Source organism: Gallus gallus, chromosome 3 (genome assembly GCF_016699485.2).
Source record: "Gallus gallus isolate bGalGal1 chromosome 3, bGalGal1.mat.broiler.GRCg7b, whole genome shotgun sequence".
NCBI classification, from domain to species: domain Eukaryota; kingdom Metazoa; phylum Chordata; class Aves; order Galliformes; family Phasianidae; genus Gallus; species Gallus gallus.
Genome location: NC_052534.1, coordinates 41,359,639 through 41,387,624, shown reverse-complemented (window position 1 = coordinate 41,387,624; position 27,986 = coordinate 41,359,639). Strand labels below are relative to the sequence as shown.

Genomic DNA, 27,986 nt, shown 5'->3' with positions numbered 1-27,986 from the left:
ATTGTCAGCAAGTTAGCTTTATAGGTCAAAGATTAGACCTTTGATGTCTTATCAAGTTTCTGCACTGCGTGAATCAGTTGCTTACTTGATTTAAATTATAAAAAGAAATGTTCTGTTGTGATATTGTCTCATACTGTGTCTTCGTCATTTGAGATGCCTTCTGTGTTATTTAGTTCCCCAGGAAGGGAAGGCAACCAGCCATATGGAGAGTGGCCAGTTGCCTGCTGATCATGATAGGCATTAAATAGAGTTCCATAGAAACTCAGATATAGAAAAGCCCTGTTTAGTAGAGCCTTTCTGTCCCTCCACAAAGGGAGATTGTTCCCTGCCAGTCTGTAGCACAACATCCAATTCTGTTTCACTTTAGCTGTTGAAGGGATTTTTCTTTAATAAATAATTTCTAAAGCTAATGGAGTTATTGATTGGGCATTTAGATTGCTTTCTTGCTGTCAAGGAGAAAAGTGTAAATCATCTGAAGTGAGCAAGAGGTATTTTTTTTTTCTTGGGGAGAAATTCTGTAAGTAGGAGAGGCTACTGATCAGACATAATTTGCATGCATCTTCCACCAACCCTCCTGAACACTGATTATCTGAATTTGTATGAATTTTTCTTTGACACCCATCCCCTTGAAATTGCTGCTGAATGGCTATAGAGAGCTGGTGTCTTCCTGGGTGTGCAGTGAGAAGGTTGCAGAGGTGAGCTGGGAGGGAGAGACTCCCTCTCATGATTTCAGAGAAAAATCACATGAGAATGGCAGCCCTAGAGAATGCAGTTTGAGACTACCTGAAAGCTGATTTTCAGGGTTTCTCATGTTCTGTGTTCTGTACCAATGGGTGTGGATGTTTCTGGATGTTAGGACAGAGGTTCAGGCAAATGTTTCTTATTCTCAATTGTGGATCATGGCTCATAGTTTTATTGTTTTAAGCTACCTCAGACACTGTAGGGGTATATGTGTGTATTCTTTAATCCTAAAATAAAATCCTCAAATATAGAAATGTTGATCTGGCTTGGATTTTATATGCATTTTAAAATAGCATTTCAACACTTCAGAAGCCAAAATATTTTTCATATGAGCAGTCTTTGAACAAGATTAAAAAGAAAAATGTTCCAGTTTTTCCCCAAGTATTACTGTGGTTATTAAAGACACAAACCAGGCAGATTAGCTATGTGTGAGTAAATTGACTAACTGGATGGTTGTGCTAAGTCCACTTGTATTCTGAAAGTTGGATCAGTACTCATGAAAAGCTTAAGTAAACTGGAGGATAATTCAATACATAGACAATACATCACGCTGTTTCTCTGTTTATTTTCTCCCTGTGTGACTTCTGGCAACTGACAAAAAACACTAAATGACAATAACCTGCCAAAAAAAAAAAAAGATTACTAATAACAGTACCACAGGACTGAAGGGCATAATCTTACCATTGACTTGGAAAAAAAAATGCAGAACACTGGGCACAGGACACATGGAAAAAATACTGGATTGCTATATATGCAGAATAGGATACCTTCAAAGCTGAAACTCTTTCAGTTTGTGTTTAAGGATAAATTTAATGGTAGATTGTTTTGTCTCTGGTAACCCAAGTTCTGCTTATCTGTAGGTGTTACATGACTCTGTGAACCCCTATACTTAAAATACTTCAAAACCAAAGACAGCAGTGCCTCTGGAAACAGGAAACAGAATCTATTTATTCACTGAAGAAATGCAAAGACTAATCTTTCCAGTTAACGGTTGAACATATGTACAAAGAACACCACTTTTCTGATAAGTTGTGTTTTTTTTTTTAAAAAAAAAAAAAATTACTATATCTTAAACAGTGCTGCTTTCAGCACTATACTTTAAAAAAAAATAATCATGCTCTCCATCCCAATGTACAGTTCAATTTTCAGGCACTGCATACAGCAAGCTAATGTGTGGCTGTTCTACCAGAGTTTCAAAATGATTTTCAATTGTTTTGATGGTGCAGTATGAAAGAAACCGACCATTTACCTTAAACTGGGGCTATAAGTAATTATAGAAGGAAAAACAGGAAGAATTTCTTATCCTTGATGAGCCAAGTAAACTATTTTAGGGAAAAAAAAATGCAGTCCATTTGTATTTGCTGTGGTAGCCTTGTGTTACTGCTAAGTATCTTGAGTATTAAATGCATGGGCTATTTTAATCTATGGTGAATACACTGGGCTCAGTTAGCAAAAGTGAGTGCTTTAGTGGAATACAGAAGACTCCTAATCTTAGTAGTGAATGAATGTAGTCAAATAATGGGTGTTTTAGTGTCACTGTCAATATTTATCGTGCCTTGAAAATTAAGACCCTTGGTTCATTTTTAGCATTGGTTCTGTTGCTTAGACTTTGCAGCTCTTGGCATGATTCATGTAAAGGGAGTGCTTTGTGTTTCCAAAGATGGTGTTATAAGAGCATTCAAGTGACACAGTGAAAGGTCCTTCTGAAAGGATAGTTCATCAGGACTGAGTGCTACTCTTGAACCAAAGCCTGCTCCTATTGAAGTCTGTGCATTTACCTTAATAGTGATGGAATCAGATCCTAGAATTAAGCTATTCAGGTGAATAGTCCTTCAAGGGGTATGATTGCACTATCTTAAAGTTTCTTTTCAAAACAAAACCAAATGGAGGGGAGAAAAAAAAGAAAGGTTTGGAGCCCTCTTTCTTGTAGTGTTTCTTCATGCTTCCAGGTATACAATACTCAGAATGCTTAACACAGAAAGCTTGTTTTTGGTACCTTCCTCTAAGTATCTAGAGACCAAAGTAATTCAGTTAAATTTCAATCAAAAGTATAATAAATAGAAGAAAAATCTACTCAACTGGCACTTTTGAACCCTTACAAAGTTCACTCTCTCCACCTCTTCCAATTGTTCTTTGAATTGGTTGTACGTCCCTTCTTATTATATCATTATATTATCTGATTAGTCATATACGTGGTGCCTTTCTGCTTAAATTCTTCTGCGTAAGCTTTACCTTGATGGTGATGTCCTGTATGTCTGGACAAAGAAGGAGGTCGCAATTTGCAGTAGGCAGCTCTTGGCTTTGTCCTGAAACAGCCATGAAGGACTGTTTCGCTTCATTGGGTCAATACGAGGTAAGCTAATCTATTAAAGATAGGTTGAGTACAGCAGTTAAGCAGTTGTACCAAATGACACATTCAAAATGACACTGTCTTAAGTCCTCAGTAACAAGGAAAACAAGGCTTTCCACAGATTTCAGGACTAGGATGGAATGTCTTAGCATGACGTTGAGGTGAGAGTAAGGTTTGTTCTGTAAATGTACCTTCTGCTTCATTCTTAGCAAGAGTGATGAGATAATCTTGAAAAATGAGTGGTGTTTTGTTAAAGCAGATTAACTGAGACAGTCTAGCTGGGTAGAATGCTCTGTAAGTATGTTTATATTTAAATACTCACATGCGTATTTCAAACAAAAACAATGATATCACTTCACATATTATAGTCAGCATGTGTGGATATATGTACACAATGAAGTGTGTATATACACATACATGCATGTGTGTATATATATATATATATATACATATACATATCTATTGCTATTGTCTAACTCATTTTCCCACTGTTGATGAGCCCAGAGGGAACAAAATATTCCTAGCTTGGAGGTTTCCACATCTGTCCTTCAGACAGCTATCAGACAAAAACAGCATGGCTACATAAATCACTGCAGATCAGCACATTTTTCAACAGCCCAAAGCCCTGAGTGCAGAGCCACTTTATAGCACACTGCTCCAAAGTTTGTTTGCAGACCTCCCATGCCAGCAGCAGGCAAGTCAGATCATTCTATTCAACATCTTACAGTAACCAGATGCAGGATAAAGAAATTGCCTTTCAATGCAATAGTCTAGCGCTGGTCTATTCCAAGTAAAACAGTAACGTCTAGCATCCATCTTTTATCTTCTGCTCATTTATCAGGACTTTCAACCCCTATCCCAAAACTTTAAATGCTCTTCTGTTATACAAGCTGATCTGAACTTCATCTTAGGTTGCGAAGCAGTAGTTTTCACTCAGTTGGAGGGGAGGTTTTGTAAATCAGTTATAAGGAATCCACAAAAAGTAACAATAAAAACCTGTTGTCAGGATGTTTGAGTACCTAGTGTCATTGGCCGGTATAGCTGTCCTCTGACTAATGAAGGGGTGTGTAAGTTGAAGAAAGGCTGAAAGCAGCTGAGTGACCATCTGAATTCATAAACTTCTAGTCTTTCTTTCTCGTAATCTACACACTCAAAGCTGATCTCAGAGAATAGAATGGAGTTTCTTTCCACAGACAGAAAAAAACCAGGAAATTTGCATTCAGGCAAAGTGAAAATAGGTCGAGCATAGCTTGCTTTGAGCTAGGTAGATGCATGCATCCTGTTTTGTGCTAAGGACATCACTACAGAACTGTGAATAAACTTTTTTAGAGTTACCATTTCAAATTAAAAAATACATGGATTTAAAAAGAAAAAAAAAGAAGTTGAGGGTACACTGCCTTGTCTTACTCAGATTAAAGTCAGACAGTGCCCTCAGACCAAAGACAATTTACAGCTGAATTTTATTTTTATCAACTGAGGTAAGCTTAATAATCAAGAAGTCTTCTGATATATTCCCATTATCCTTTCTTCCTGGAAATACTGTGAGTGAATTTAAAGCAGTGCCTATTGTAGAATAATAGCCCCCTTGAAAACCAGTCATTGTAAAATATAATGTGTTGAAAACTCTGAAATAAATCGGAGACTATAACAATATTTGATGATATTAAAATGCAAAGCAGAGGATAAGCAAGTGCCAACTGCAGTTAAGGAGTCGCACTTGATGGTCTGTAGCATAAGCTCAAATTTGTTGTTGAAAACAATTTTCTGAAATTTGACCAGGCTGCTTTCTGCACTATTAGGGGCAGGAATGCCTCTCTGTTGAAAATGATTTGCATTCTAATAGGGTTTAGTCATAATTGTCCATTTTTTGCTGGGTGTTCAGGATAGTTCCAGCTCAGGTTGTTCAGCTGTTGTTGGCTTCATCTTGGTTGCTACCAGCAAGTAACAAAAATACTGCTTTAAGCTCGTCTTTCTGTGAATCTTGTCTTTTTACAGTAACAAATTTGTTTGCTAAATGAACTTAGAGATAGAAGAGCCAGTATTCAGGATGAGCAACGTTCTGGTCCATTGACTCATGTTTCAAACCATCTTTCTCTCTTTCTGAACTCTCCTTTTTAAAGGAAAAGGAATGATACAATAACTCTGAAATTTATATCAGTGCAATTCCAGTTTCTATGTCACTGACTGCTTCTTCCTATCTAAGCATTTAGCAAATCTCCTGTTCCTTTCATATTTCAGTGTCTCTACTAGCTTTGACATATTTATCTATTCTTTTGGCTGCATATGCTGCTGTAGTAAAGATAACAATGGAATATTTTCCAATTTTCAATCACAGTTTTTCTTTCCCTTCTGTATTTATTTATTTATTTAAGTACGTTTCCTAGGCTCTCTCATTGGCTATATTTTCTAGCAGTTACTTGCCTTTTTGTCCTTCCTGCTCTTAAATCCATCAGTTATACTAGCTTGGTGGAAATTGTTGTAGATGTACAACCCAAGTTCTCCAGTGAGGTTTGGCTAACTAACAAGCTATTCAAGTGGTTTTGTCTCCTGGGTATGTCTTCATCCTCTGTTTTTCCAGGTTGCTTGAATATCCTTGAACCCATAATTTACCCTAATCTCCTCTAAGGCTTTGAAATAATAAAATACTTAAATAAAACTCTTTGGATAAATGCCCTTTAAAATATAACTTTATCTGTGAACTATCACATTCTCAAGGGAATGGATTCTGTTCCTCAGACAATTAAGGGGATTTTCTGTCCACTGTGTCACTGTGGTTTGTCCACATCAGGCATACCCATCTAAACTCCTGCATCAGCTCAGAACAGGAAAGATGAGGAAAGTCTGGGAGGAAAATAGGACAGAAACTAGACTGTTTCTCTCCATGATTTCTTTTTTTCCTGAGGCCTGGGTTCAGTTCCCTGATCTGCCACATGGTATTTTGTGGGTCATGAAGTCTTCCTATGCTCTTGAAAAATAATAATCTGCCCAACAGAGATGTTGCTGAGGATATATTAACAATGGCAAAGTTCCTAGCCATTACAGAGATGGAAGGAGAGAAGGGCTGTACTCTGATCTTTACTTCACAAAATAGGAAAAGGGAGGTTGCTTGACTTGCCATCACTAAATCCACTAGGGATGCCTGAGGCAGAGCAGTGAACAGGATCCAGTTCCTCTGACAGAGGCCCCATGCAGTCTATATCCTTGAAAAGTGCTTTTCATAGTCCTGACTAGGCCTAACCCCAGCGTCCTGCAGATGCCTCCAAGGCTGTCCCTTCTGACAGCCTGACTTAGGCAAGAGAGGGAAGCTTGGATGACCTCATCATGCCTCCCTGCAGCTTATCAGGGCACTTGTCCAGGCCCTGGAGAGCACCATTGTTTGGAGATTGGGCAGAGGAACAGTCTTCACTGTTGCTCATTTTGCACATAAAGAGAGATGACTTCAGTCATCTACCCACTCTATTCAGCAAATTGTTAATTCCTGTCAGCAAAATGGATCTGCAAATTGGTTTTAAATCGGGGATATAGGAACATCTCTTTCTGAAGATTTATAGCTAAATTTGAGGGAGAAGGATTTGAGATTTGTGTGTAATTTGTGAGCAGTTTCCTTCTGAAAGTAATTATCGTTAAAAATGAAGAAGTGCTTAAAAATATCAGGAAAAGGGAGCTTTCCTTTTTGTATTACTGTGCCAGTAAAAGATAAAAATTTCAACCATATTGTTATTATTTTAAAGTGATACCATTGAGATTGTCTGTCCATTCTCAAGCATAATCATCAGAAAGACATGTGTATTTCCTCACATTAAGTGATTGGAAATGCAAACAGACCACAGTTCAAGTACAAAAATTACGGAGATTTATGACTCTCTTTATACATGTTTTCAGTAATAAAATGCAGGGAAGCTACATGTAGTAACAGTTTTGTGAATTTATTAGCTTGCACTACTCTTTGCTGCTCAAATACTGTTCTTTGTCATGCTTTTTATTCTTTTGAAACTTTCCTCCCAGTGGCCTTCATTTGTAATATGATTTCCAAAACTTCCATACCTAAGGTTTATGATGGTGAAACAGCACTGATAAAACCAGTGTTTCCACTGAATGGAGACTTCTTCTCAAATCCATTGCATTGTGCTTCATTATGCTTGGGGGAACGATTATCTCCTGGTAGCTCTATACCTTGCATAACTTTGTGTTTATTGAGAAACAACAAAATGATAGAAAAATTCATCTGAGGACTTGGTAGTTTCACTTAATAGGATAACATGCTATCTTTGTTTCTGTATTGCATGCAGCAGCTGAGAGCTGATTTGGCTTTTGGCAGTGCGTTCCAGGGTGAGCAGCTCCTCCTTCTCACAGTACCAAGAGGACACCAAGCTCTGTTGTCTGTGTCTGTAATTTAGAATCATAGAATTGTGTAAGGTTGGGAAAGACTACTAAGATCATCTAGTCCAACCAAAGCATGCTTCACTGCCAGGACCAGTCCACTGAGCATGCAGGAGACTTTAGTGTTGCTTAGTGGCAGAACTATATGGGGGGGGAGTGTTTGCTGAAATTCAAAATGTGGCCAACCTTAATTACTTCTATCAGCATATACTCAATCACTGTCTTCTAAAGAAGATAAGGTTGAATTTCTGAGAAGGGAGAAACCTGTGTTGTAATGGGCAGAGCAGAAAGAATTTGAGTAGCAGAGGTCTTGCAGGGCTCTCCTATGTGCAAGGACACTTAACAGTCCTACGCCAGTCCAAAAAAAAATTAGTACTGTAGTCCATGGGTTAACCAAACTAATGCAGGAGTACTTCTGGGGGACTGCGCCTCATGGACAACCCGTGCCAGAGCAGAAAGACTCCTGGGAGACTGCAAATGTGTGGGGATCCATTTCCTAGGTTGAACAGTACTTAATGAAGCAATCAGATCTTTTTGTTGTTTGTCAAGAAATTGAATAAAATTACTGGAGTAAAGACATAGCAGACAGTGCATGGCCTGTTTCAGATTTTGTCTTTTCTTCTGGCCCATTATGAGGCTCTTCAGAATAGCAGCTGAGACACTGTTGTGTCTATACTATCTACAGCATTTCCTTCTTCAGTTTTGGCTTATGTTTTTATAAGCAAGCTTGCACACAAATACAAATGTATTTATACAGTGTTTCTGAAATTTTTGATGGTTGAAAAGTCTTCACATTTTGAATGTGATCTGTTGCATTTCATATGGTTCTCATACCTTACTCGTTCTTCTCAGGCCTCCTGAACTGAGTAGATTGGACATATTATGGAAAACTTTTTACATGAGAATTGGGTGAAAAAAACGTTATTTAGATCTTTAGAATAGACTCTTCAGCTTTCTATTATAGGCTAGTTAATCCACAGCAAATAAAATTGAAAGTTATACAGTGCTGTCTCATTTTTTACTGGTGAAAAACGTTTCTGCCATCACCATTTTCTGGTCTAGAGATTCCAAGACACTGTTTTCAGCTTCACAATGGTTAAAGGAGGATTGTGATGGTGTTTTTATTCTATGTTACATGGAATCATAGAATCACTCAGGTTGGAAAAGACCTTAAAGATTGAGTCCAACCACGACCTAACAGCCTTCCACTAAATCATGTCCCTCACAGAAATATTACAGTCATTCGAGTCACAGAAATATTGCAGTCATTATCTGCTTATAGCAGAAGTTGAACAACCCCACGTACATTGAATATACTATTATTTGAATAGGCAAAAAAGACAAAGCTTTTTTTTTCATTTTTGGGTAATATTTGCATGTATTCCCTGGGAGAGGGGATCATGGAGCAGTTTTCGCATGGGAATAGTATTCCTGCAGCATTAATTTTTTTTTTTCCTTAGTTTTTGAGGGTGGATCAAGACAAAGACAGAGAATGCAGTCTGGACTGTGCAGGTTCTCCTCAGAAATCGCTTTGTGCATCTGATGGAAGAACTTTTTTGTCCCGGTGTGAATTTCAACGAGCAAAATGCAAAGATCCTCAGCTGGAAATTGCCTATCGGGGCAACTGCAAAGGTGAGCAAATTGAAACTTTCCAATATTTTCCTTTGATCATAATGAAAAATAGTAGATAAAATAGCTTTTGGAATTTAATGAATATTGAGAACTAAGAGTGCTGGACTTTAAGAGTTGCCTGAAAGGAAGTAGATTGAAATTTGTGTTATTGATTCTATAATAATGTGCTACAAAGGCTTAAATTAATCTTCATCCCTCAGCAAAAATATGATTCCCTCACCTCCTTACACTATAATAAATCATTAGGGCAAGCTCGGAGTAATTCTCAAGACTGTTCCCTCCTGAAGTTGCTTTTCTATTTCAGTTTGCTATTTTGAGTTAGAAAGAGTTGAATTCAGCTACATGTTTTCTAACTGTTACTGTTTGCACAGGAAAAAGTAAAATAAAGTCCAAATGGTTGCTGTTGTTTTGTTTTGCTTCAAAATATAATGCCCCCAATGAAAGTATGTAGAAATTGCAGGGTTTTTTTTTTTTTACATAACAGAAAGTTGTGTGAACCTTCAAATGTAACTTGGAAAAATTAATTAAATGGTCTGTAGTGCTTACTGCCCTCATAAGCTGTATCCATCTACATCTACTCTTTTACTTCTGGGCTTCCTTTTGCAGAAACTGCAACACACGATCCTAGTGGTCCAGCTCCAATGCTTTCACTTTTCACGGGTTAACCTTTTCACTTTTAGAGTATGCTGGTGCTAGAGACCTCAGTTGTCATGCTAAGGGATACATGACATAGTTCCCTACTGAAGTGCACACAATGATCTTTTAAAATGCAAGAATAGCAGCACTCGTAAAGATTTACTTTCCCTTTCTCTCTATCCACAAAGGAGAGGCGGGAAGGCAGAGGAAAACCCCAGGGACCACACAGATTCAACCCGTAGGAGGCAATTTTCCACATGGTCTCTTTCCATTAGCTCCAGCAAGCCTCTGAAGCATCAATACTGTTTCAAAGAGACATTCAGTCTCATCTTCTGCCTAGATGAAACGCTGTGCTCATTTTTCAGCCCTTTCATAATAAGCCATTGTATTAGCTGATGGATCTATTTACTTATGCGAACAAGGATAACATAACAAAGCTATCTGAGCCAAAGTTTTTGTTACACTTACGAACAACAGAGAGAATTATTGTAAGCTTTATTTCTGTTCACTGTATATAGATATATATATATATTTTTAACGCATTATACACTTCAGCAAAAATGACTTTTTCAAAGTGTTTTTCTTTATTGTTTTGTCTTACCAGGTTGATAATGTCATCTGCAAGATTGTTTTTTTTCCATAGAGGCACCTTTAATTGCCCTACCCACAGTGTATCCTGCAATGCTGGCAGTTTTTCCTGTCAGTGTTTGGAGAAATACTCATTTCCTGTGCATTTGTTAATGTGTAGCATGTCAGTACAATTGTAGACTTGGAATTAGCTTAATTCCAAGTCCATGGACACCTTAGCTTAAATATTGCTAGTAACAAATGCATATCGTGCCTTCATGAATCAGACGCTTCTAATCTTTTGATTAAAAAATGCAAGCATCACTCTAATGTTGAAATATTTCTTCCTTTGTTGGGGAAGATCTCGCTTGCCAAAATCATACGATATAATAAATATATGATACAATCATATACCAAACCAGCAAGGGACTAGTGCTATTTTCATTTAACATTTTCTTCATATTTCTAACTCAGTCAACGTAGTCCCAAATTTTCAAGTGGTCACTGTCTTTTTTCCTACCCATTGCTGTGATCATTAGAAATATTTCAAGCTGTGAAAACAAGTTTTAGAGAAGGAAAAAATGATGCACTGGCCTAGCAGCTGCTTCAGTCTCAGTACTGATACTTTTGGTAGTCCAATCAAACATTCTCCTGGGGAGTGGAGGAAATCCTCAGATTAAGACCCTTTTGGGGCCAGTTGTTTTTGAGTAGTGAAATTAACCAGCAGGTGAGGCTTGACAAAGGAGTGAAGAATTCTTTTATTAAACTAAGCAAAGATGATGGTTCAAATTCAGGGTAACTTTCAAGGTTTCGGCATTTGTTTTCATTCTGTGTTGGAATGAAAACAAATTCTTTTGAAAGTGTTCATGTCTCCCTAAAACCAACAAAAATAGCACGTTAAAATATTGGTTTTGAATCAGATTTTGACGTTGTTAACATTAGTGAAAGAAGCATCTATTTGCATGAGGAAGTTGAGTCCTTCCCTTTCTTCCCTACATTCCCTTCCTTCCCTTCCTTCATTCCTTTCCTTTCCTACATTTCCTTCCTTCCTTTCCTTCATTTTACAATAAATATGTATATTTTTTCAGTCCACTTGCACACAGTGCTGGAATTTTTTTGCTGAACTTGAAAAAGTTATAAGTTATAACGCTGTGAAATTTCCTGCCTGCTTTTGCAGTTTCAAAGGGCTCAAACGATCTGCATAAACCGTAGATGAACATCCACATTTTTGAATACTTTTCCAAACAAAATCTGAACTCAGAAGTTCTGGAAGCTTGCCACTTACTTGGTAGAGAAGTTTACTGTGTAACAAGATTATGAATCTAATAAATAAATGTATGTTGACAGTTGAGAAATATTACTAGTGTTAGGGGGATTGTTAAAGCATCACCTGTGACTAGGATCCACTACACAAGCGCACAAATGTTTCACAGTAAATCTGGTCCTACATATTTCAAGAAGCAAAACACAGAAGAAATGTGAGAGTAGTATGCTTTCTTTTAAACAGGTCAGAAAGACAGAGGCTATATCTAAACTACTAAATTTAACAGTGCCAGGACACTGTATGACTGTCTGCTCTAGTAAGTTGGTAGAGTGATCCCTGCTATGCTTTGAGCACAGGTCAGTTAGTATTTTCCCTAAGACTTTATCTTTGTGCCTTGGGAGTTACTGTGGGCTAGGGACGGTCCTCAGTAGGCAGTGTGCACAGAGCCACCTCTTGTAGAGGTTTCAAGCCATTCAGCCTGAGAACTGAGCCTAGCTGTTCTTACGTATCATGGTAGATCTATTCCTATGGATAGCACAACCTTGGGAGGTTTCATCTTTTTCATCATCCTTTTCATTTGGTATTATTTTGAGGCTGGTTTTCTGGAGACTAGCAAATCCCTGTGAACCTGAGTAATGCCCTACTTGCAGTCTTCCAAGCTATGTGGCTTTTCAGCTGATACTCACACACACACTGTGCTTCATCTAGAGTTTGAGAGTTCCTTTGAGTCCAGGCTTTACTTAATTCTTGTTTTCTTTTTGAAAGATGTATTACCCAGCTGAGGAAAAGGGACTGTAAGCATTTAGGCCTTCCTGAACTCATCTTAGCTCTGAGGAGGATAGCACAAACTCATCTATGGTTTCTTACCAGTCTGAAATGAAGTTATTATATGGCTCTATGAAACTTGACAGCAACTTGGATGAAAATTCTGTCTTGTGAAAATTCTCTGGTTTTAGGGCATGCTGTCTTTGACAAGTTTTGTGTAAGCGGTCTTTGTGTTTCAGACCATCAACTGCTCTAATAGTTTATTGTGTTAGGTGTTCAGGGACTGTCACCTGCAAATCAAGGTCCTGAGACACAAAGTGGCTACTACACACCTGGCTATAATGCAGTGTATAGTCCTGGTAACTGCTGTGTGAGTTCAAACCTAAGTACACACCTGTTTAGTATGTGCTTTTTTGAGTGAGCTTTTCTTTCTTGAGCTGAAGAAATTTAAGGATGAATGTCATAATCTATGATATATGGGACTATATATAACAGGTTTGTTTTGTTTGTTTGCTTTGTTTCATGAAACACCTTGTATATTCCTTGTCCAATACTTTCTCTCCCTGTAAATGGTTGGAATTGCTCTGTAAAATTTAGTTTCGTCTCTGTAGAATGACACTGTAGAATATGGTAAATGGTAAAATCAATTAGTAATTTTTCTATCATGTTTTTTTTTTTCCCCTGCTTATTCATGCTACTGAAGTTTTTCCCATCAACTTCAAAAACATGAACTCATACTTTTCCTGCAGGAATTTTCAGATAAATTAAGGTTTTTCAAGTCTTTTCCTATGCCAATAAGCAATGTGTATTACTTTTAAACCTGAAATGATGATACTGGGTGGAACTGAGTGGTATTGAAAGTTTTTTTTAATGAAAATACTTTTTAAAAATATTTGATTGATATGACAACAAGCTTTAATCCTATCTAGGTTAATGGAATATTTGGGAGCAGAGTCATTATTATTCTATGGCTATGGAGACCCTCTTTCTTGCTTGGAAACCCTAGATACCACATGTTAAGATTAACTCATTTATGATATTTTAAAGAGTCCAGCTGTTGAAAAAAATGCCATTCTTTTATGGACTATCACAGACAGAACAAAAGGTAGTATCTTCATTCTTGTGATTCACATAGAGAACTGGAATGCATCAAAATATGAGTGGAATTTCCCATAGAATCCTTGGAGTTGGAAGGGACCTCTAAAAGTCATCTAGACCAACTCTCCTGAAATGAATAGGGACACGCACAGCTAGATCAGGTTGCCCAGGGCCTGATCCAGCTTTGCCATAAGGAAGTATTTTGCTATTTTCTGTTCTTAGAAGAGAGAAACACTCAGCATTTCTGCTTCATTAAAATTGAGCTTTCAGTAATAGTGTGAAGTTTCAGTCATTTAGATTATTAGTATAGCGATTGAATGAATGAATGATGAGGATGTGTTTGAATGTTATGAATCAATATGAATTTAGGTATATTTCTGTCTTTGGCTAAAACTGCAGGTATGATGGTTCCTGTTTTGAGAAGAAAGCGGTATGTAACTGAGTTGCAGTGTTTTTTTGGCTTGTAAATAAATTCTGGTCCCATAATTCATGAATATAAGCATCCTTTGGGGAAATGTTGCTGTTGCTTCATAGCTAAAGAACAGGGTTATGAATGCTGGACTTGCTTTCTGAGTGCAGACCTAATCCTATATTCTCTCGGAGGTGCCCTCAAGCTCAGGTTTGCCTGAGAGCCAGGTGCAGGTCCAGTGTATGCTTACAGTGCCTGAGCACATCCCTCAGGTCAGCAAATGGACAGGAACATTGGCTTGGGCAGCCCTCCTGCTGCCTGGAAGATGGGCTCGTGGGCTACATCTGGGAGGCAGAACATGCTCCTGAGATGTTTTATTTGGAGAGAGACAGCCGTAGTGAGTCGGTTTAGTTCTTTTCCAAAGTGCAGTGAATGAAAGAAGGATTGGACCAAGCTATCAATCAATAAATAAACCTCAGCACATCTTAAAGCTTGCATGGTCTGTAGATTGAGAGAAAATCAGTTTTCACTTGTCCTCCTTGCTTCCCTTTTCTCTTTAATTTTCTATTCCTACATTTTTGAGGAGAAAGTGGGGAAAAAAAGAGGGATGCAAAATTTTTAAAGTATTTTGGGGGAAAAAATACTAAAATGAGGCAATTGATAAATATTTTCCCAGGAAGACTGTTATAGAGCAGATTTGTATCTTCAAATGCTTCTAGCTAGAAGCTACCTCTGCCTTTTCCAGACATTTTCTCACTATGAGCACTGCATTTAATCTGTAGGATGACTGCAAGTTTCCAGACTGCAGTGCTGCCAGACTTGACACAAACCCTGTTCAACTAAAGCATCCTTATATTTTGTTTCCAAGCCTTCAGTTATGCTGTGTATCAAGCTTCTGTAGTAAAGTGTTAATTTAAGACAAAATATTCAGCAGCTTTATGAAGAAGTTATAATTTATATCATCCCTGAAAACAGAAGGAGGTGGCTTCCTATTCTGCTTTCTAGTAGGTATTTAATGGGAGTGGATAAAGTGCTAAGTGTGTTTGGAATATTTTTTGTGGAAGATCCTTTGGTTTTTTTTCTTTGCGTGTCTACTGGCACATGGAAAACAACACAAACACTGAAATATTATCCAAAATTTACTGGAGATGGAATTTATCTCTTTGAAAAACAGTCTATTTTTCTTGATCATATTTCTCAATGAGGAATGTGCCAAAGTCAGACTGCACAGGAACAAATCATAAAAGAGCATTCTTAGGCACAAAAAGGGTATCTTTTTAGAATTAAAAAGTTTTTTTTCATTTCTGGTCATGTAATTTTTATTTGATTTCCAAGTTTAATACAGTGTGAAAATCTTAGGTGAAGTAGAAACTAGTAGTGCTAAAGCAGCAATACTGCACTGAAAACTTGCAACTGTTTGTAGTTTCAAGCTTTCTCGGACTTTCAGAGCAAGAATTTTAAATTGGCCCATATTAGGCTTATCCAAACTATTTATCAAATCAGTGTTCTGTCAGAAAGCCTAGTCTGGCCTTTGGTATGTGAAATATCAGAAAGCTGTAGCTTTAGTTTTTATTGCAAATATTTGATTCATTTCTAGTCAGACTATATCTCTCCAAATGTGACTGTTAGCAAATCGGGAGAAATATTATTGTGCCAGGAAGGATTCCAGCACAGCATTCCTTATTTTATCTTAAAGCTTAGCTATCTACATTGCAGAGTGGTTGCAAAACATGAAAAAAAGAAGACAACAGAAAGAACTCCACACTGCCTGCCACTGTTGGATGCCGGCAGGGGAGAGTTTAGACCAAGACTTCTTTGCTGTTTTGTTTGAATCCCGAATGCAGCAATAAAAATAAATAGTGAAAGAATCAGCCAGCCCTTGTCACAAAGCAAGTCTTTTTTTTTTTTTAACGTCTGTGTCAGGTTAAATGTCTGTGCAGGCATCCTTTCTGACCCAAGAAGCTAATAATCTCTGCATCTTTGAAACTGAAACGTTAAGCACATATAGCTTGTTAGGTGTTTCCTACTACTCCGATAGTTACCAATTAGCAAAAGGGTATAGAATTAGAAAAGCACAGAGGTAGAAATCCAGCTGGTTCATTGTTAGGACAATTCAGTACAGAGTTCAGCTGGATAACTTCATGCACTGTCTATTTTTTAATTTAAGGGCAAGTAATTGTGTATGGGTATTCTAGCATACTGGAGGGACAGCAAGGGAAACCTGTAGTGAAACAGCAAGAGATATTTGGCTTACCTGTTTCTATGCTAGATGTGCTTTTTCAAATCTATGTGGATTTAGAAACACTTTTTTTGTCCCATAGGAACTAAGTAGACGTGGAAAGCACTCAGGAGAGCATTTTCTTTAAATGATTAACTTTTATTAGCCACTTTATAAGTAGTTTTGACTGAGATGTGAAGTGCATTTTATGCATAAATGCATAACAAGCACATATCTCACACAGTGTCTTTTGAAAGCAAGTGAAGTCTGCTTCACTGTATAGGGATTGGGGAAGGTGATTTTATTTTTGCTGAACTATATAGCAAAGCAGGAAACAGCAGATGAGCTAAATGAAAATCTTCTCAAGGACACTGATCTATCCCTTGACAAGCTACTTATTTTTCTTTGAGAGAATCTGAGATCTTCCTGTGCAGCCTCAGATCTGCTGTTGTACTAAACGTCATTTTCTAGATGATGTTTGCACCCTTGATGAGTTTGTGTCGTTATTTTAAAGATAAGCTTTGACTTTCCATTAATAGACTTTTCTCTCTGATGTAATATTCAGATTACGAAGATTTGAAGTTGATGGATTTTTTTTAAGCTTAGTGTTATAGGTTATGCAGTGTTGAAAATAAGACAGAAAACTAAAGTTCCACATTATGCTGTTAGTAAGTCTAATTCTGTTTTCAGAATTTCCTTAGTACTACAATTTTGTATCACCCTTAGTGTTATTCCAGGAATTCTTCTGCTCCTATCCCCTCACATGTGAAAGAATCTGTTTCTGGATGCCACAGCTGCCAACTGGTGCCACCTCCTAGCTGAAAGCTTTTGCTGTTGCATACTGAAGCTTAGCACAGAATTAAGATGGCTTTAAATTTAACCTCTGCCTTCCAAACATTAGACTCCTCTGGATAATTCAGAAAGACCTGTCCAAACAGCTACAACACTGCAATTTCTACAGTTTTGTGTATTCTGTCTACTCCCATGCACTCTTGTCTTCAGTTAATTACCTCAGGCTGTGTATGTCTTTGAGTGACCTCTGGTTGCCTTTCCAGTCTTGGTGCTAAGTCATAGTGGTACCATCAACACATCGGCCAATGTACTGTGCTAAAAACCATCAAGCCCTGTGTTAGCCCAGTTTGACATCTAATACTGTCCAAATGAGGTAATTTAAGGTAAACTCATGCATCTTCATGCTCAGTTTCTATGCCAGCAGTATTTTTTTTTTCCAGCAAAATTCTGGGATGCAAAAGCCCGTTTACCTGGAGATGAGAGAATACATTCTCTCTGAGTCATCCATTAACATAATTCAAAATTACAGTTGGGCATTTATATCTATAAGATTTTCCCATTGTCTGAATGTAAAGGCAAATAATGTCTAATTTCAGACATTTTTTTCAGACATCTTGGTCTTTATTTCAAAAGAGATCTGACCTAATTTACTTCTGTTCTAGACAAAGAGGGAAGTTGAATCTGTATATGAGAGACTGTACTGTGGTCCTCATAGATGTCAGTGTTCCCATAAACCTTCTGACAAGCCACTTCTGCCTAGACACATCCTACTAATTTGAGATGCTTATGAGTCATATTCATTATACTTGTGCCAGGTGCACAAGGGGGCCCTTCAGTAAGAATTGGTTTGTTGCACTCAAAAGATTTTACATGGTGAGTCCCAAAATTGTCTTTGCTTCCCGAGCACGAGCAATGGCCACGTGGAAATTTAGCTTCCCTATAGATTAGGATATCACACCTCACTGACTTTGGCCTGTTAGGAGCTACATCTGTCTTGTCTGATATTTTGATGTGAGCTCATTTTTCATCCTTACTTCTAGCCACAGCAGAAATATGTATTTTCTTGTCCTTTTTCAGCTGTTATAAAAGTCTAGCCCTTAAGTGTCTTGAATTTTTTCTTTCCTTTAGAAAATCTGACTGAAACCAGGCAGTTGGTTCAGAAGATGCTGCAACCAAAGCAGAAAATGAGATAAGATATAATCTTATAAAGTTATCCCAAATAATAATACAACTTCTTTTGGCTTCAGTCCTCCTTTATTTGGGAGGAAGTTAGCACCTTTGAATACATAACATCCATTAATATTCTGAGAGTATTTTATGTGTCTTCTTTTTAATTTGACATCCCTGTTACATTCTTCCAAAAGGTTTGGATTGCATGTCTGTATCTCAAAGTTATTCCCCCATGGTACTACACTGATGAAATAAAAAAGCAGATTTGGGAATCATGTTTTGGCTATACAGAGTTTCAGATGCTCAGCTTGATAAAAGAGCTTCCTCATGGGTATTCTGAAGCATAGTAATGCCCAACAGCTTTAAAATGTTTCCATGGTTATATAACACAAAACAAGGGTTCAGACTTGAATTTTATATTTCACTAAATTTGGTCATTGTTGATTTTAAAGCATATTAGATCATCCACAAATAGGAGACTTTTAGAACATCAAGCTGTTTAGGAACAAGTGGTGGACAGTTTTGGAGAACTTCTCTTTTGCCTTGGCATGTTTTTAGGATAATTCATATATTGGAGATAATTTACAACCCTGATGGTACTATTGCAGAAACCTTATGTGATGGAATTTATATCACTTTCCCTTTTAGACATTTAAACCACATGTCATTCTAGAAAAACGAGGACAGAGGTCCAACAAAGAAGTGATTTATTTTCAGTTAAAATACTAGCTACATTAAAACCACATGTTATTAAGTACTGTATAACCAAACCATGCTCAGAATAAGGCTTACAATACCGAAGCTGGCCTGAAGTATTTTATTTCTTTTTTTTTTAACCCCATACTTTGGCAGTGCATACTTTAACAGACTTTACCTGAGCTGCACAGCACATTGACTATAATTTTCCCTTGAGAAAACAAGTTGTTAAAGTAACAGAGAACAAATTAATTCAGTTCCTTATTACTTTTCTCGAATTTCTAGATGGTTGAACTTTTCTGTCCATTTTAGATGATAATACATCCCTATGAATCTCTGTCATGAAACAGCATAATACAATTAATATTTTTTAAGACCAAAATTTAATTTTTAAAAATGAAACCACTTGTTCTTTGGGCACATTACCAACATGAACTGTCTGACTCTCATAATGCTCCTGAGAGAGATAAATAAAATCTCATTTTACAAAAGAATAAACTAATGCACAGAAGTAAGGCACACAAATCCAAGACCAGAAGGAAAATCAATATGAAGATTAGAATTAGGGGGCCCCAATTTTGTGTACACAGGGCATGGATTCTGAGAAATAGTTTATATTGTCATTATACTACACTTTCCACACCAGATTGCTTAGGAGCTGAAGGGAATTTTTTGGTTAAAGTTTCCTGACACTTGGTGGAGATGACCAGTAAAGGATTCATCCTGTACAGGGGAATTTTGCAGTTGCACTAGGCTTCCATGTTGGCTTTTTGCCTGCATGGCTAGGTAGTGCTAGCACAGGGAGGGTGCCTGGGAGAAGGGGAACTCAGCTGTCTTACCTGTGTTTGACTGAGTAACACCTGCGTACTGGTAGATGACAAAAATTTCTGAAATCTGAAATAATCTTAACATGGTTTTGTCATCTACCAGTACGCAGGAGTTACTCAGTCAAACACAGGTAAGACAGCTGTGGTAAGGCAAGTGTTGCCTCATTGTCCGTATTCTGTTCAGTGTACAACTTGCATGAGCTAGAAGATCTGTCCTTGCATTTTCTAAGAACTGTACAAACATTCACTAATTAACACAGTGCCCCTTTCTCATAGATAATAGATGGACAATGTATGCCCTAGAAAGGATCTGGACAGTTACCGTCAAATAATCTTTAAAGAAAGCAGAGATCAGAAGCAGCAAATTTCTGTTTGTACGCCTGAGATCTTTCTAATTCAGACATTACAGTCACATCTTGAAATCATTAATAGTTCCTTAAGCTTGCCTGGTATTCTCATTTGTCTTGAAATTGCCTAGCTTAAGCGGATCCTGAAGTATTGATTCTGCATCAACAACATGCTAAAATTTGCAGCGGCTTCAGAAAAAGGTACAAAAGCTTATGTTGTGTATCTTTTCTTAGCTTTTGAATGCCTAATTGAAATATCATATCTGTATTAGACAATAAAACATTTCAGACAATAGCAGCTACTCAGTTAAAGCTTACTAATTTGCTGCCTTGTCTTGGATGGAGACCAGTACCAACTAGTGCAGGAGGTGGTGCAATGAACCACAGCAGTGGCCAAAAAAAGCCCATGTGGTATGCTTGACTAGTGCCAAGTCTGCATTGTAAGTTGTTACACTAAATTTTCACATGATGCGATTTAATTCCAGAATTATTATTGAACCACCTGCCTGCCCATGTGTTGTATAGTGTAGATATATGTAAACTGAAGAAGAAATACATGCATATATATTTTTAAATAGCCCAGTAGGCACAACTCTAGTCATAATTCAGCTCACTGTGTGGCTGAAGAAAACAGTGTATAAGCTCACAGAAGGAAGCTATACTCCCGTTGCCTACTTTGCCTTTCCCAAAGCACTAGAAAACTGATCTTGGTGCTGCTGCTACAAGCACTGGGAATGCTGTGGGGCATGAAGTGGCATATTGTTTAAATTGGTTGAAGAAGTTTTTGTTTGTTTGATAGGTTTTTTTTTTTGTTTTTTTTTGGCCTTCTGTCCTTTTGGCAGCTGCAGGAACAGCAAAGTTGTCACTCCAAGAATGTCTTCATTCCATATCTGAGTTCTGTCCTTCTGCTTTGTGCTTCATTTTGTGGCCTCTTGTCTTTGAGATGGCAAAATGTTAGTTTTGCACACTCTGTTAGGCAGCATGAGCGTACTTGGGCAAACCAAAGGGGCTCACAAGCTAGACAAACAGTCAAATGTTGGAGAAAGGTGATGGTTATATTAGCAGTCGACATATGCTCCTCAGTAAAAATATTACCGTCATGAAAGTGAATTAGGACAAAATGGCCCCAAATTGATTGTCTTCCATTAGTTTTGTTTCAAAAGTATAATGCAAATTATCTTATATTTTCCTTGATTATAATTCTGATTCTGCTTATGTGATCTTGGAGCCTTCTTTCCTGCCCCCTTCAACTTAAGGTTATTTTCTACGTTTCTTTTACATTTCGTCATCCAGTTGACATCTTCTCCCTTTCTCTAGATGTTTCCAGATGTGTGGCTGAGAGGAAGTACACCCAAGAACAAGCTCGAAAAGAATTTCAACAAGTGTTTATTCCAGAATGCAATGATGATGGCACATACAGTCAGGTTAATTTTTTTTATTATCTTGCATGTCTGAAAAATGATCATGTGTGTGTTTGTAAAGGGTGAAGAGGAGAGAAATGTAAAGAAATGTAATTTCAAAATGAAATTCAATTTGTCCTAACTGTAATGTTAAAAAAACAGAAGGCAAACTCACATTTTGTGCCAGTTGAGTCTTGTTGAGTTTGTTTTTTTTCATTGTTGGCCAGCGAAAGAGCCAAACATTACTGTTATTCATATGATACACTCCCTATTCTTCAAGGCTGAGACAGCCGAGTCATTCTTGTAGTCCTGTGAATACTTGTCAGATGGTAAAAATATTTGGAGTTTCTGATCTATTCCTGATCTGAACCAGAAGTTGTGTGATTAGAGTCCGTATCAGTACTACTAGCATGAATCGTATGGGATTATTCTCTTTCCTCAGCTGAACTTTAGCATAAGCAAGTGGCTGTGTGCAAGCACATGGCTTATTTACTTAGGTTAGATCATAGAATTCAGAAGGGTTGTATCTAGATTTTTACTCTGTGATACATATTCCAGTCATGATTGCCTTCTGCTGCCTTTGTGATACATTTCAATTGCAGAGTTGTGCAGAAGACAATCCTTTTTGTTTAAAGCATGGTGAGGAAGTGATACTGGCCCTCAGGTCATATAATGCAATTGATTTCTTAGAGGAATTCCAAGAGTTTCCTTCCTGACAGCTTGGGATATGAATAATGCTGGCAAAAGCACTCTGTCCTGCACTTTCAGTGGTGAACAATATGTTCTCTATGTGGAAAAAAACTCGAGATTGCTTGCATCAGGAACCGTTTATGTGTCTCTTGAGGAACTTTGTTGTGAGATTTTCATAACACCTGCACTCTCCTGAAATAGTGCATAAACAACCACATATTTCAATAGTTTCCTCTTCAACTAGGTTCTGAGGGACCTACCACACTTTTCTTGAAGTAAACTCTTTACGCTAAATAATCATATGTATGATGGTCATTATGGTGCATTATGGTTTACCATTCCACATTTTACTGATGTACATAGTTAGATGGACACACTACTCGTGTTGTGAATACTTCAGGATAATAGATGCATGTCTGACAGATGTGATTCATGTAATTGCTGACAGGTTCAGTGCCACAGTTATACTGGATACTGCTGGTGTGTCACTCCCAATGGTCGTCCAATCAGCGGTACTGCTGTGGCCCACAAAACTCCTCGGTGCCCAGGTAAGGTTTGTTCAGCACGCTGAGTCTTACAAATTGTCTTACACATAATAGAATTTAGTTGTTCCATCTGATTAGACTGAATAAGAACGTTTTCTATCAAAGAAGTTGTTCAGCACAGAAACACATGCTTGTAGAAGGTTTGGAATCTCCATCCTTCAGGATTTGCAAAAGTTGACTGTGCAAAGGTTGGTCTGTATTTTAAGCTAGCTCTGCTTGATTTCTTCTGAGATCACAACCAATTTAAATCTTTCTGTGATTCTGTGATGCATCTACTTTGTTTGTTTTATAATATAGCTACTGAGGGATTTTTTGCAGTCATCATTTGTATGATGTTTGTGTCTAACTATGTGAAACCATGCAACTGACTTGTGGAAGTAGATCTTTACTTTGTAACTCTCATGCTTGTAAATTCATTGCAAAAAAACAAAAATGAACAAAAAAACACCCTAAAGGGCTTTGGTTTTTTTTTCTTTACATTTTAAATGTTCGGAGGAAAAAAAAATCCAAATTCAATGAAAAATATTGATTGTGAACGTCTTGATGTGTGATATAGCCCAGGAAAAGAACTCCCACAGCAATTCTTATGAATGGCCAACTCCAGAGGAGAAATAAAATTTTTTAAAAATGAGAACATAATGAAATCATTGTCTGTAGAAATTAATTGGCAAATCAAACTCATTGCTATGTGTATTGACCTGTGTCTTTTATTGGACAGTTAACAGGTTCACTGTTTTTTTTAGGAATTTGCTTTTTGACTTAATTTCATTGACACTGATAATGAATATGAGAAATCCCCAGTGCAGGAACAGTTGCCAGAATTGCTATTCACGATGCTTGAAGCTGACATAATTGAACCCTTTCAACAAAAATGGCTCTAAAAATACTTGAACTGTATGTATTTTGCTTCTGCTTGTGCTGCAACATCATTTTCTATCAGAATGGAAGAAATAACTTAAAATTCCAAAAAGTTAACCCTGTAATAGAAATGAATCTGTAAATAAGTTGATTAAAGCCTTTGAGGGAATTTACCTGGCCTGATCTTTTCAGTTGTTCAGGTCTCATAGGTATCACATCATCCTTGATATTTTTAAAAAGTAGATGGAAAAAGTAGAGGGAATATAGTGTTAAGTTTTAAGAAAGATTATAAAAAGTTCATTCATTTTTTAAGGTTTCTCATGTTTAAGTGATTTGCAGAGTCTTCCATGCATTTTACCTGGAGGTGAACTTGAACCAGAAGGAATGATTTTCAGAATAATCCATCTTATCCAGTCTGAAAAGTCACTGTGGCATGACAGTGAATTGTGAAAAATAACATAAATATTCAAAAGGATTTAAATACAGAAAAGTATACATTTATTTTAATGAAATTATTGTTTGTAACTTCAGCATGCTTTCAGAATACACAGATAGTGAGGACAGTATTTATGTACGTCAGTGTACTATTAAATAGGGATGGTTTTGGATGTCCTTAAACAAGGCATCTCTGAAAGTGCATCGGGTAGTGACAGAATGGAAGAATGGCTTTAAACTAAAATGTGTAGATTTGGCACTTATGGATCTTTTAGAGGTCTTTTCCAACCTTAATGATTCTATAATTCTATTATTCTAAGATAAGGGATATTTAGTTTAGACAGTAGGAATAAATTCTTTACTCAGAGAGTGGTGAGACACGGGCACAGGCTTCCCAGAGAAACTGTGAATGCCTCATCTCTGGAGGCAATCAAAGCTAGGTTGGATGGGTCCCCAAGAAGTCTCATTTGATGGGTGGCAGCCCTGCCCTCAGCAGAGAGTTGGAACCAGATCTTTAAGGCCCCTTCAAACCCAAGCCATTCTATGATGATTACTTTTGACTGAAAATTTTGGTGAGTTAGTTACTGTACTGCACTGTTCTTCTTATTAACATTATTATGAAGGAGAAGCTGCAGGATAGATTCAATTTAGTTAATAAAAGATTGATGTGAGAACTATCCTATCTGGAGAGAAACCAAACCCGAGTTCCTCTCAAAGGCACTCGTGTGCCTAGCAGATAAACCAGCAGACTGCTTCAGCTCATTTTGGGAGGAGTGGGAAGGGAAATTAGTTTTGCAGAAATGCTAAGGAGAAGGTCATAGTAGCATTCGATTTTAATTTAGTAGCTCCAAAGTAAGTAGACTGCTCCAGTGTCCAGGTGAATATGTAGAGTATATTTCTGCTCCATGGAAGATCTTGGGTAATTTTGCAGTTGTTACTGGCTCCTTTGGGACTCTTTCTGCCTATTTTCTACCCTGCTTGTATCACTGCTCTTAAATTTCACTGCTGACCGCTTCTCCTTTGTCTCCTAGGAAAGAAGTCCAGCTACAGCAGAACTCAGATATAGATTTGATGTACTAGGAGATTTTGATGTAGTGTTGGATAAAAATTCAGTCTTGAATTGTCTGGAGAACCTGTCTCATTCAGTAGAGAAGGCAGCTACAGATTTTCCAAAAAGTTATGTGGTATAATAAGGCAAAACTTTGCTTTTATATTGTAGGATGAAATCCTGAAGCACAACTGCACCCCTCTCTCATTTCCCAGTATGTTCAAAATTGCCATCTGTTTAGAATAAGAGGTTTCTTTTTTTGTTGTTGCTGGTTTTTTTTTTTTTTCCCAGAAGTTGAAGCTTTCCAGGTCACCACTGATTTGTTTTTGTACTTTCTCCTTAGTTCGACCATGCAAAGGAATTATGGACAACACGTTAGTGGGTATACTGTCTTTGGCGAGATATACTCCTGTCTTAACTATTGTTCTAGGAATGCTATTACTTCCAATACTATTAATACAGTTTCTCTTTTAGGATAGAAAGCTATCACATGCATATATTTTTTTGTATCTACAATAGTTGTGTAAGTAATTTTGTGTTCATTCTGCTGTTCTGGTTGCTCTTACTGAAGCTGTGTTTTTTTTTTTTTTTAGTTAGGGACAAGAAATGTGGAAAGTTGCAGGTTATAAGATGTATTAAAAAGGCAGAACTGATTGATGTAAAACCTTTAGTTTATCTATTAGATCTTTACCTGAAAGAAGCTCCTCTTCCATCCTTCCCAGTTCTTCCCACCCCAACACTTGTTACTGCCAAAACACACCTGATAAATCTCAGAATGCCATTCCACCCCATGGAAATGATCTCCATTGCTACAGGAGCAGCGGTGAGAAGGAGAGTAAATCAAACACATTCCCATGACAGCATTGAAAAGAAAGCTCCTTAAAAATGATGAATGTCCCCCCAGTCCTTTTAGTAAAAAAGAACACCAGACATAAAAAAGACATTTTTATAACTCCTCATCTCTTATCAGTACTGAAGAGAGCTGCAGAAATTCCATAGGCAGAGTCCTGGGAAATGGGACAGAAATAGAGAAGCAGGTGTTAAATTATTGTTGGAAAACACTCTGTTCTACTCTAGGGTTTTTATGCCATATTAACTCTTTTGGGCTTCTGCCAGTGGGATTGCAGAGATACGGCAGCAAGTTTTATTGTTCTGTAATGTAGTTTTACTACCTCATATTTAAAATGCTGTTATCGTCTTTTAAGTCCAAAATCAAGTATCTTTAAATGTTTAAAACTCTTCCTGTCTGTATAATATTATTGTCAGATAATATATTGGAAATGAATGCATTTGGTAAGGTAACAAACTCTTTGGTTTATATTGTATTGTTCTTTTTATGCTGGAAAATTATCCATCCTTGATTTATCTAGTTCTTCTGGTTGTACTAGTAGTTCCAGTATATCCAGTATATATCCAGTTCTTCTGGTAGTACTTTCCCTATACACAATTTCCTGTCCACAATCAGACACACATATATCCAAAATACTAAGCAGAATGGGAAATTTATTTTCCTGTTTCTTGATATTACATATCAAATATTCTTTAGCAAGAGATGAGGCTTTCACTTTCTCTTTGAAGCCCACCCACATATGATCAGAACTGTAGAAAATGTATGTGCTAAAATCACAAAACACTCATTATATTCCCTAGAAAGTTTATTGTGCCTCAGAAGTCATATGACTGAAAATGGGCTGAACTGTGGGGTTCACCATAAGCTAATGAATGATTCTGTGATTTCATTAGTTTTTTTTTCTTAATTCATCACAGTCATGAGCAAATGAAGGAGAAAAGGTAAAATGGTACTAAATTCTTCTTAATAAAATGATGCTGCTGAATCTAATAGGCCTCCTTGATCTCTGCCCTTCCATAAATATACCTATGTGGTGATTTGGTTGTTTACAGTCCACGGAAAATTAGGAAGCAGATTGTATTGCATTTTACGTAAGTTACATGTTGCTGTTTCTATTTCATGCCTGGCTGAAAGTGTGATTATTTGTTGTGAGTATTGAAGACATAATTTCCTAGAAATTTGGAAATCCATCTTGCTATCACCATTTTAAACTAGCAATACACAAATATATTCAGAAAATGTTAGAAAAAATTGATATAAGCTCAATTATATCTCCACTTCCAACTTAGAAAAAATACAATTTCTGATACATAGTTGAAAATTCAGGATGAAAGAGTGTGAAGGATACTGATTTCTCTTTTTATGAAGTTCTGAGAGTATTTTTCTTCATTTCTTAAAATTACAAAAGTTAATGTTGGCCCACTGAACCTAATTTTCCCAGCATTCATCTAATTTCATAGTGAGATTAGTTTCATATGAGATGGCAAAGTTAGTCTTTGTAAACAATACTATCTTTCACCATCTATCCATCAATTTTCCTACAAAATTTAGGACTAATAAAAGCAAAGTGTAGGAGAATATCAAATCTGGTGCTGAATGTACATAGAAACAGACAATACTGTTCTCAAACTGAGGCTCTCCTTGTAACTCTGTAATGCAAAGGAACCATCAGTGGTGCTTCATCACACACACCTATGTTGAATACTGTTTGTACTCACAAACTGGTGTAAATCACTTCAGTGTGGATGAGAGTGAGCCAAAAATCTCTGTATTTGCAAGAGAATTTATATTTATACTCCCGTATCTAAAAATTAAATTGAGAAAATATGGAGTTAATTGCAACTTGACAAGATTTGAGGAAAGACAGGATCGGTGGTCTTTAGTGCAATTAGAAACACCTGTAATTTTGTGCGTAGTGCTTTCTAAAACTGAATCATCTTATCTGAGTTCAAGCTTGGCCTCAGCAAAGTCAGGCCAAGTTCCCAAAAGCTCTTCATGTAGCATAAAGGCAAGCATCTGCCTCCTCTTTGGGATGAACAATGGGGATTAGTGTTGCAGTCTGTTTATAGCAAGCCATCCCAAACACTTTTGGATATACTGTCTTTGAAGATACTGGCTTTTATTTTTCTTGTCTGAATTAATACTGATACATGGCTAAGTATATTTAATTTCTAATAATTCAGACACGATGCAATAAAAACATACCATCATGCAAAAATGAAACAAGTCCAAATTAGGCTATTTTTGATACGGATATACCAGAGGTGT

General features: G+C 37.1%; 1 protein-coding gene across 8 annotated transcripts in view; it reads left to right on the top strand.

Moving 5' to 3' along the window:
- SMOC2 (SPARC related modular calcium binding 2) overlaps positions 1-27,986 on the top strand; it is a 135,830-nt gene that overhangs the window by 34,120 nt on the left and 73,724 nt on the right. For all 8 annotated transcript variants that reach the window (XM_015284372.4, XM_040697666.2, XM_015284371.4 and 5 more), the window contains exons 2-4: positions 8,932-9,103; positions 21,210-21,316; positions 22,431-22,530. In XM_015284372.4, coding sequence (XP_015139858.2) covers positions 8,932-9,103; positions 21,210-21,316; positions 22,431-22,530 — 379 coding nt within the window. The remainder of the gene's footprint in view (positions 1-8,931; positions 9,104-21,209; positions 21,317-22,430; positions 22,531-27,986) is intronic.